This window comes from Sebastes fasciatus, chromosome 8 (genome assembly GCF_043250625.1).
Source record: "Sebastes fasciatus isolate fSebFas1 chromosome 8, fSebFas1.pri, whole genome shotgun sequence".
Lineage (NCBI taxonomy): Eukaryota > Metazoa > Chordata > Actinopteri > Perciformes > Sebastidae > Sebastes > Sebastes fasciatus.
The window spans coordinates 15,266,133-15,277,680 of NC_133802.1; the positions used below are offsets into that span (position 1 = coordinate 15,266,133).

The 11,548-nt window shown below is 37.9% G+C and overlaps 1 protein-coding gene across 1 annotated transcript; it reads left to right on the plus strand.

The window, feature by feature from the left end:
• Positions 1 to 674: 674 nt before the first annotated feature.
• LOC141772594 (glycerol-3-phosphate dehydrogenase [NAD(+)], cytoplasmic) lies at positions 675 to 9,127 on the plus strand. The gene is made up of 8 exons (XM_074643738.1): positions 675 to 804; positions 2,740 to 2,917; positions 3,215 to 3,355; positions 3,554 to 3,692; positions 4,774 to 4,886; positions 5,929 to 6,165; positions 7,796 to 7,902; positions 8,012 to 9,127. The coding sequence occupies exons 1-8, from the start codon at positions 761 to 763 to the stop codon at positions 8,106 to 8,108; spliced, it is 1,056 nt and encodes a 351-aa protein (XP_074499839.1). The 5' UTR covers positions 675 to 760; the 3' UTR covers positions 8,109 to 9,127.
• The last annotated feature ends 2,421 nt before the right edge of the window (positions 9,128 to 11,548 follow it).

An 11,548-nucleotide genomic window follows, 5' to 3' on the forward strand; every position in this document is an offset into this window, starting at 1 on the left:
GAATGTTTACGTTTAAAACCGTGTAATGGTCTAAATATTGTGTATTTGTGACATCACTAATGGGCAGAAATCCTAATGGCTTGTTTCAAACGCACAATTTCTGAATACGGGCTGTGTGTATTTATCCGTATATTGAGCTTTTTGATAGTTTAACAGTATTTATTTCACACTTAAACCTGTTTTATAAGATACAAGACTTGAAAATCTCACTTTTTACAATATGGGACCTTTAAGTACAGTACTTTCCGCCACTAAGTTTATGTACTAGTACCTTGATAGTAGTACACTTATTACATAAAGTATACTTGGGAATAAACTTGAACTATAATTAAGTTTACTTGACGTAAAATAAACTTGATGTATACTTCTTTTTTGTTGCAGAAAATAGAAGTACTCAAGTAAAGTACAAATACCTCAAAAGTGTACTTCAGTGCGGTACTTAGTGTAAGCCTAGATGTGTCTGGTTAATAAGATTAGTCCACAAGATCTGTGCACATTCAGTTATCACACCATGTATACTACTAATAACAGTCTGCAGAGTTCACATTGTGACTTTTGTTCTCTTTACTTTGAGCCTACTAACCTCTAGCCGGCTGGATGAATGAATGACAGGACGTTTTGAAGGGCGGGTCAGTGTCTCCTCATCGGATAGGCCAATAAGACCCGAGCACACTTTGCAGCTCTGTTGTTGCATAACTGCATCCTGCAGGTTCACAGTCAGCCTCGGTTCAACCTCCATTCATCGCTTTACCTCTTCACAATGGCAGCTCCGAAGAAAGTCTGCATCATCGGCTCTGGGAACTGGCAAGTTGACATGTTTATGTATTGAACTGTTGCTGTTAAGCTGGTAAACATTACTAACTTTGTGTGTTTAATGATGTGAACCTGGTGAACTGTAGCTAGGCAACTTAGCATCACTGGGCAACCGGCCAGCTATCGTTAACTAGCCTTCATTTAACCATGATTAGATACGTTTTACCTTTAACTACTATATAACACTTAGTTAGCTGCAACATGAGCTAGTTTATGCATTAATTAGACTGCTAAGAAACCGGCTGAGTGGACAGAAAACTGGCCACATGTCAGTCACGATTACTGCGGTTCTGCCGTCATGTTAGCTATTTAACGTCAACACCAAACCCCATTCAACAATCTCATAATTTAAGGTTACCATGTCGACCTCAAAGTAACAGAGTTGTAAAACATGATTTTTAAACCATTAATTTAATCTTTTAAGTCCTCTATTAAATTCGGCTTACAGCTTTCAACCTAACAGATACATTTTATTAGTTAAAACCTTAACCTAAACCAACATAAAATCAGCAGAGATCTCAATGGAGTTTGACATACTGTGTCAACAACAGAAATACATGTTAGCTCCCTCTCCTTAGCACCTCTACAGTGGAAATATATGTTTGTTATTTTACAGCCACCATCTAATCACACATCTACAATGGGCATGGCTTTACATTCCTCCCAACAGATGCCTCGAATACATGGTTTTCTCTGGTCAACAACAAACCCCATTCATCAGTCTTATAATTTATAGTTAACTACTTCAACTTCAAAATCCCAGAATGGTAAAACATAATTTCAAGCATTGAATGAATTATGTAAGTCTTCTTGTAAATTCTGAATATAGCTTTAGTTTATTGACCAAACAGATGTATTTAACTAGTTTAAACCTCTGTTTTTATACATAGTAGCTGTTGTTTGAAAGAAATTTACAGCACATTGATGCTTTATGTATTGTTTTTATGCCAAATTAATGTGTTGGCCCCGAATTATTATTATTATTATTATGAAGAATGCCCTAAAATCATGTTTAACCCCTATGTAACATCATTTTTGAGTAAACAAATGTAAAAGCTACAGATTTCTCAATGCAGTTTGGCACAGTGTTGCCTCCACGTATCAAGGGTACAGTAGGTGGCCACCTATTTCAGCTTATCTTGAGGGCAGCCTGCCAGAGGATTGAAGTGCAGCAACTTTAGAGTGAACCAGTAGAAAACACATGAGGAGCCATGGTGATCACACTATGAGTCACTTATTAATAACTCTGTGAAGTGTTTAACATCAAGACTTAAAGGGGAACACCGCCTTAATTAGGAATGGCCTATGGCCTAGGAGATTTCAATTAATATGAACATGAGCTCCTCTCTCTCAAAGCCAGAAACCAGAGAAGTAAGCCTCAAACTTGTGATGTCATAGGGTATAAAGCCTGGAGCTGCTCCATAGACAATGAATTGGAGACTGATTTTGTGGACCCGCAGGATGTTTGTTTTATTTTGTATACCTAAATGAGCTTTATTTTACTGTAGTGATTTGAAACAGAAAATGTTCCCATATGCTCCGATCATTCCCCAGGGGGCTCTCAGTGTCATCTAGAAGATCTCTCCATATTCATTGTTTATGGAGCAGCTACACACTTTATACCCTATGACATCACAAGTTTGAGACTTAGCACTCTAGTTTTTGGAATTTAAAGAGAGTTGTTCATGTTTACTAATATTTTTTGGACTCTCTTCGATCATAAATACATGTATGGATTTTGAAAATGGGCGTAGTTCCCCTTTTTAAATGCACCTCTGCTTATCATAAATGGATCTCTTCTCCACACTGACTGTTTTCTTGCCGTGATGTTACTTTCAGTTTACACAGATTTTTAAATGCAGTGGGAATTTCAACATGGTTTATTTATGTAAATGAAATACTATTCTGTATCTATTAACAATGCAGGGGTTCTGCCATCGCCAAGATAGTGGGCGCCAATGCTGCTCAGAATTCAACCTTTGACACCACTGTAAAAATGTGGGTGTTTGAGGAGACGGTGAATGGGCGCAAACTGACTGAAATAATCAACACGGACCATGTAAATGTCAAGTACCTTCCTGGGCACAAGCTGCCAGAAAATGTGGTAAGAAACTATTGGTTTCTCCTCATTTAACAGTAATTCAGTGTTCTGCCTTTGGCTTTACTGTCTGTTTAGTGCATGGATGTACCGTAGTAACCAAAATGTTTAATGTTTTGAGCCCTTGAGGCATACATTGTATCTGCCTTTGTTCTTGTTGCAATAGCTTCCTCTATCACAGCCTCCCTTTATAGACTACTATAGAGTCTGTTTTATAATGACTTCAACCACTAAAACATCAGTTTTCTTTAATATAGATCATATCTCCTTCAGCATCATCCTCACCCTCCTTTTCCTCCACAGCTGGCCGTCCCAGACCTGGTGGAGGCGTCCAGCGATGCAGACATTTTGGTGTTTGTGATCCCGCACCAGTTTGTTGCGAAAGTGTGCGACACCATGAAGGGCAAGATAAAGACTGATGCGCTGGGGATATCCCTTATCAAGGTTCAACTTTGCTCTTTGAATTTCTCACCTTTTCGTGTCTGAATATTGGTGTGACGCCACTTCATGTTGCCTCATACAGTCTGTGTCCAGGTTACAGCAGCCGTGAGCCAGTTGTGCAGTGTGGCCTTTGACCCAAATACCAGCTTCCTATGACTTAATGTAAATACGCTGCTTGTGTGTGTGTTTTTGTTCCTCCAGGGCGTAGACGAGGGGCCCGATGGACTTAAACTCATCTCTGATGTGATCCAGGAGAAGCTCGGTATCGCCATGAGTGTGCTGATGGGGGCCAACATCGCCAATGAGGTTGCTGATGAGAAGTTTTGCGAGACCACCATCGGTTAGTCTGATATGCGTATTTTTGATTGCTCAGCATAGGGTTATTGTTTAATTTAGACAAAGTTGCACTTTGTTCAAGATTTTTAAAGTTACAATAAGCAGGTTTAAGCCTAGAAGCAGGAAGTATGTTTGTCGCGGTTTGTGTTCTCCAGCTTTCTGCAGCGTCAGCATGAGTGGACAGTTTAATCTTGCTGTGTAAATGACAGCGTGAGTTGGTTCAGTTTGACATTTGTTTTCTTCACAACCCAGTGTGCAGCATGCTTCATGGGATTTACTATTTGTGCGTGACAGGATTAATATTTATTGGATCAGTGCTGGCAAATGTAACATGTTTGAGGCCTTGCAGCGTTACTGCTGTGCTCTTAAACAGGGGTTCTCAAACGTGTTGGGGCCAGGGACCCCGTACAGGGTAGAACATTTTTCCAAGGACCCCTCATAATCATAATAATTCATCGTAATCCACAATCAGAAGTAAGCATATGCTTACTACCATTTGTACTCTTAGTCATTAGAACTATTTGTATTGTAAATTATGTTAACATAATTACTTCAGACCTATTTCATAGTGTTAAACAGAAACGCATTTAAATTGAATCATATATATACCACTGTCTTAATGAATCCAGACATTTAAAATGACCAGTTTAATGCTGACTCTCAGTAGAGGCTTCAACTTTAAAACAATGAACGTATTGCTCCTTATTCAAATCATTGGCATAAAGCTCTGAACAAATCATAACAGAAGTTATCATAATCAATCAGTGTTACAAAACACATCATAGTAATTAAGCTTATTACTTCAGAAAATTTTGATTGGAATATTTGCATTACAGTGAGTGAAGTGATTGTGAATGCTTGTTTTATTGGCGCAAATGGTCCCCATCTGTAGATATGCACTTTTTAATGATACAGCACAATTCTATCATTTATTGCAAATTATTTTGCGGAGAGTGCCACGAACTCCACTCCAAAAGAATTCAAAGTTACTGTGTTTTAATCATGACTCTTAATAAAAGTCTACCAGTTTTAAATGGTGGTGACAACAAGTCATCTTCTAAAGTTATTTTTTTTTCTGCTTGCAGGGTGTAAGAATGAAAACCACGGGGCTCTGCTGAAGGAACTCATGCAGACCAACAACTTCCGAGTCACTGTGGTAGAGGAGTGTGATGTGGTGGAGATCTGTGGAGCCCTGAAGGTGAGCTTTTATTATAAAACACAGCTGCATGCAACAAAAATGGGGTTTATGCCAACATAATTCAATAAGAAAAGCATCTGCAGATGGACTCACGAGCACAGTCACATGAGTGAACTGAAACAAGTGAGCCCCGAACACAAAAATAGTCAGGCCTTTATACATACTAATACAAAACACACAGATAAGTGCAGAGTCATGAAAAAATAGTAAAGTGAATCATTATCCTTAAGTCAGCACAGAACAGACAACAGAGCATCACAAGATATAACGAGTACTTCAGCCCTCTGTTGTTTACAGTCACAGAAGACAAAACTGTCTGGTCACTGTTTTAATGCTTATGGTGACAAGGTCTGCTATGTGAGGCAATGAGATTCTTTAAAGGTACATGGTGAACTTTGGCCTACTCGGATATGAAAATTTCCGTTACACGAGCATGACAGCTGCAAAACTCTCAGAGGCTCTGTCTTTGTACACTGAGCAGAAGAGAGACACAAATCGAATGTACTTGGTTACATCCCATCACGGCAGTCCTGTCAAATATATCTTTGTGAAGGTAAAACTACTTTAATATATACACAACATTACGCCACCAAGTGTAGTTTTGCATCTAAGCAGCAACACTGAATGAATAAATCTGCCTCTGGGAAACATGCCCAGCTCCAAATGTTTAATAAAACACAAAGCAATGTACTTACAAATTGTTAAAGGCCCAGTATTTACAGATTCATATTTAATTTAACATGCATATTTAGGATGAAATATGTTTCATGGTGTTGGTTTGTGAGTTTAAAGCCATTAGACTATCATAGGCTTCACACACTTTAATAAAAATGTATAGATGTAACTTATCCCACGTATAGGATTCATCTATTTTTGACTGTGTCAAACAAAACAAAAGTATTTGAAGACGTCATCTTGGGCTTTGGGAAATTGTAATGGGCATTTTTTCACTATTTTTTGACATTTCATGCATTCTGTCCAGAGTGTCCCGGTGTGTCTTCAGCTCTTTGCTTACACTTTTCTCTCCTCGTCCGTCCTTCAGAACATCGTTGCGGTCGGAGCAGGTTTCTGTGACGGCCTGGGCTTCGGAGACAACACAAAGGCAGCAGTGATCAGGTTGGGCCTGATGGAGATGATTGCATTCGCCCGCATTTTCTGCACTGCTGGTACCGTGTCCTCCGCAACCTTCCTGGAGAGCTGCGGTGTGGCCGACCTCATCACAACCTGCTACGGCGGCCGCAACCGCAAAGTAGCCGAAGCCTTTGTGAAGACGGGGAAGGTGAGAGCTTAGATTTTCAAATACATTTACCCTTTATGAGAAAATTAAATCTGTCTGTCTGTCTATCTATCTTTTTTTCCAATTATCATTTATATTCCAATTATGAATTACAAACTTTTTTAACTTTTTTTTAACTCCAATAGAGTGCTATATATAAATATATCAAACTTCAAAATGAAATATCGCCATTTTATCAGCATAAAAAATTGAATATTGTAAAAAATCCTGTATGAAATGCAGCTCAGTTTAAACATGTTACACCTTGTATATAGTGCAGTTTCTAGAATTAGAAAAGCATATCTAGAGAGACCGAAGGACGCAGGGGGACTGGCACTACCACATTTTCTGCATTATTATTGGGCTTCCAACATTCACAAAGTTATTTACTGGGTACCAAATTTCTATCAGGGCACAGGACCATTATGGGCTGAGATGGAACAATTTGCTTGCAATCCAGTATCCTTACCATCAATGCTTTGTGCACCACTACCTCTCAGCAGACAGTCAACCCCATTGTATGGGCTCACTGAAAATATGGTCCCAGTTTAGGTCACACTTTAAACATAAACAGGCGCTCACTTTAACTCTAATGGGCTATTTCCACCTTCATTAATAGACTCTGCATTCCAGCTATGGTTCAGGAAGGGGCTACGATGTATAAGGGATCTTTTTCCAAACAATAACTTTGTCTTTGGAGCACATTGTTAGAGAACATGACATACCTAAATCAAATTTTTTCAGGTATTTGCAAGTGCGTAGTCTTGTCAGAAAGCTTTTTGTTTCCTTCCCATCTCGCCCAATAGCTGTTTGGATTGAGGAATTTTTGCATGTTCTCCACGTGTTAGCATGAGTTTTCTCTGGGTTCTTCGGCTTCCTCCCACAGCCCAAAGACATGCAGGTTAGGTTAATTGTTGACTCTAAATTGCCCATAGGTGTGACTGTGAGCATGAATGGTTGTCTGTCTCTCTGTGTCAGCCCTGTGATAGTCTAGCAACTTGTCCAGGGTGTACCCCGCCTTCGCCCAATATCAGCTGGGATCGGCTCCAGCCCCCCCCCCACGGCCCTGAATAGGATAAGCGGTTACAGATAAGCAAATCTAAATTGCAGTGAATTAGGCTAATATAGCAGTTTTGCTAGCTTAAACACAATCATACCAACTTTGAAATTCAGAAAAACTATAAAATTACATTATAATATTACTCAATATTAAGTACAATATTAAGCAAAACACTGACAAACATTGTGCCAGGTACTAAATAAGGAAAAAGTACATTTTCTGTTGTTTTGAAGACACACTTTTACTGTGAAGACAAACTGCTGTTTTGTGATTTTTTCGCTTCCTACAGTTACAACTCTTTCAAAATAAAATCTTCAACCTTTTATATAATAACAAAAGGGACAAATAACAACCCTCACCCTTAAGAAAATAATTATAAAATGAATAAACGTGAAAATGGAAAAACTTTTTTAAGCACGCTGGACCATACTAGAGGTAATTTACAGTCCGCTACATACTGAAATATATTTGGTCCAGAGGTATGCGAGTTGAGGAAAGTTGTAAAATTGAGTGCATGGACCATCTCTCTTTTTCCATTTAACAAGAGTTCACACGTCATGTTTTTCTTCTCAGTCCATTGAGGAGCTGGAGAAAGAGATGCTGAACGGTCAGAAGCTGCAGGGACCAGCAACAGCAGCTGAGGTCTATCTCATCCTCAAGCACAAAAACCTAATTGACAAGTAAGTTAAGCAGCAACACAACACAACACAGAGAATCTCATAGATATTTACAAAAGACATAAATCCAGCATTATTTTTGCACTGAGCAATACCTTCCTCCTCCTCCCAGGTTCCCACTGTTCAATGCAGTGTATCATATCTGCTATCAGGGCCGTCCAGTCGCAGAGTTCATAAGCTGTTTGCAGAACCACCCAGAGCACATGTAAAAAACAACAAACTGACCAAGTGCCTTCTTAATGGAGAACATCACCACTTCTCACCGGTTACCCATCAGAAATAGACGGGGATGATCAGTCACTTTTCAGCTGTCATGCAACTGAACGGCTCCAGCCAGTGAGTGTAGTTCATGTTCACTTTTTTGGAGAGGTTGCTATTCTAGTTTTACCACTTTGTCCTTAACATTTAGTTTGTTTTTTTAAGTGCTTTCTTTCATTTCCTGACATATACATGAAAGTTGAAGGATATTTGTTGAAGGGTTTGCTTTCCCCATGTGATGGTCAGATAGCTCTTTTTGCCTGAGATATGTTTTTTTCTCTGAGCCAGATAAAAATCAGAATGCATGGTGTCACTTTTCAAGACGGCAGCCAAATTAAAAAACACTAATAAAGAAATCCAGACTTTACTGGATATCAAAATGATCATAATTCAATATGAATTTTTAAAAAACATTTGTTGACTCCTGTTTGAGTCGACCCTTGACTGCCATTTGGTTAGTAACATGTTTGTACGATGTTTATATAGCACTACATCATGCATTCAGATTTTGGCAGGGCCAACCACTCAGGGCAAAGATCTATTGACAGCCTTCTGTAGAGGGAATTATCGTTATCTAACATTAATGTTGCCGTCCAGTGAATGCTTATCCATTACCGCAAGTTATATAATCATAGATGTAATACCTCATTTAATGTATTTGTATGCTCTAAAGTGTCTTAAAAAAATTCACTATGATATTTCCTGTCTTGTACTGTATATTAATATACTGTTGAACGCACAGCAACTGTTTTTAACATAAAAAATGCAAGTGCCTTAGAATGCACGGTTGCTAAGTCTTGGCCATTGTCTTTCTTTTTTTGTCCAACCAAAGACTTAAGTACTTAACGTCCGTCGACTATTTCATTTGTCATTGTGACCCTGCCTGATCCCGTTTTCACTTAGTTATGGCTAATGTGTGTTGGAAATTATGTCAGCATTTGTATGCGAATAAACAAATTCTGTCGTCAAATCATCGCTGGAATCATTTTTCACCCTCTCGTATTAGAAAGGCAATTATCTCTATTGTTTTAACTCTACAGCACCACAGTGGGAATCTTGGTTGGAAGAAATACTGCTGGAATATTCTGTTTTGTGTACGTGAAGAATAAAACCGTAAATTAAAAAAAGCACAGAATAACAAACTGATGCTCTAAAAACAATGGAAGAAGGTTCAAAGTTAAGTGATTATATAACAATACTAGCTGTGCATCATATCCAAAATGGTTCTGTTCAAACTCAAATAAGTCTTAAACCTGCAGTAGGCAGAATGGTTTTGGCATCATTGAGCAAAAATTCCATAAAAATCTTTCAGCATATTGTAATTCAAGTGTTCTGAAAGATAACTAGACTACTGCACCTCCTCATGGCTCTGTTTTCAGGCTTTAGAAAATCTAGCCCGTGATGGGAGACTATTCACAGGTCATTTCAGAAAGAGCGTTCCTATCGGCTGTGCTCCGGCTGGTGGGCGGTGCTTGGTATTTCTTGAAGAAATCTCAACATGGCTGCCTGGTCACAAACTTTATCATTTTACAGCTAGACCGCACTACAAGATGATTCTGATGACTTTTTCAACACTTTTTTCAACATATTATACTATGACTTTTTATGTGATAAAAAAGTCATAGTATAGTATGTTGAAAAAAGTGATTAAAAAGTCATAGTATAGTATGTATAGTATGTGATAGAAAAGCCATAGCATAGTACGTCAAAAAAAGTGATAAAAAAGTTATACTATAGTATGTCGGGGGAAAAAAGTCATAGTATAGTATGTTGTAAAAAGTTAAATAAGTCATAATATAGTATGTCGAAAAAAGTCATGGTATAATATGTAAAAGAAAAGTGATAAAGTCATAGTATAGTATATCAAAAAAAGTGATGAAAAAATTATAGTATAGTATGTCGAAAAAAAGTCATAGTTTAGTATGTCGGAAAAAAAAAAAGTCAAAGTATAGTATGTTGAAAAAATTGATAAAAAAGAAGTCATAGTATAGTAAGTCCAAAAAAGTGACAAAAAGGTGGTGGTATAGTATGTCGAAAAAATAAAAGTCATAGTATAGTATGTTGAAAAAAGTGATAAAAAAGAAGTCATAGTATAGTATGTCGAAAAAAGTCATAGTATATGTCGAAACAATAAAAAAAAGTCATAGTATAGTATCTCGAAAAATAGTCAGTATAGTATGTCGAAAAAATTAAAAAAGTCATAAAATAATACGTTGAAAAAAGTGGTAAAAAAAAGTTGGTATAGTATGTCAAAAGTGACGTTTTTCAACATACCACAATGTGACTTTTTTATGACGTTTTTAAACATCCTATACATCACTTTTTTTACATCCTATCCTATGGCTTTTTTCAGCACGCTATGCTCCGACTTTTTTATGACTTTTTGAATATACTATACCATGACTTTTTCATGATGTTTTTCGACATACTATACTAACCCTAAACGGTGGTGTTTTGAAGCTGATGTCTCCATGCATTGCGCACTGTGTGTCCAGCAGTACCCGGCTGCAGGTCATTGAGTAATACACCTTCCGGAGGCCCTTTCGGCCTCAGACCCCCATGGATTGCATTGGAGAACACTCCGACACAAGCAACAGCGGCGATGGCTCTGACTTGTTCGTCTCGATAACATGACTCGGGAAGGACTCGGACAGACATTTCTTTGTTCTCGGCTGAGATAGATGGCATAGCTCTGCAACACGTCTTTCGGTTTATTAATAGGCATACATTTTTAAGTATGCTGTTATTATACATTATTGTTATTGTTATTGAATAAAAAGCATTTTCCAAAAGGTTTGGAAAAACATTCATGCATGTTTGTAATCCCGAGGGGTTTCAATAGTTCAATATTTGTGTCTATGTACTTTTTTAATGACATTTTTTATGATATTATTTGTGACATACTATACTATATTTTATGGCATACTAAACTGACTTTTTATGACATTTTTTTATGACATACTATACTATGACTTTTTTATGACATACTATGACTTTTTGAGGGTGCAAAAACTTTAAAGGACCAATATGTAATATATTTACTGGAATAGATCATAAAATGACCATAACATGTCATCAGAGATTAAGGAAACATGCTGAATTGAAGTACTGTACAATGCTACAGCCAGTATGTTCTCTTTTGAAATGTGTGTTTGTTTTGAACAGTGTGATCCCGTCCACTGCCCATTTCAACACTCTGTTGCCACATATGAAACAAATTGGCACACAAACAGCCTTCTGCAGCCATGAAAGCAAGCACACACACTGGATCAACAGAGATAACGTTAACGTTAGATTCTACCCGACCTTGAAAGCCTCCTCACATCTCTCTGTGGTCTATGTGCAGCTGGGTTGTCAAGGCAGCGAGAATTTGACACACAGCCGGGGAAGT

What these genes read in the sequence shown, in the direction of transcription:
- LOC141772594 (XM_074643738.1), top strand. Translation starts at nt 761, where the DNA reads ATGGCAGCTCCGAAGAAAGTCTGCATCATCGGCTCTGGGAACTG. An exon ending in GTTTTGCGAGACCACCATCG is followed by an intron (nt 3,693 to 4,773) that starts GTTAGTCTGATA and finishes TTCTGCTTGCAG; the next exon opens with GGTGTAAGAATGAAAACCAC. An exon ending in CACAAAAACCTAATTGACAA is followed by an intron (nt 7,903 to 8,011) that starts GTAAGTTAAGCA and finishes TCCTCCTCCCAG; the next exon opens with GTTCCCACTGTTCAATGCAG.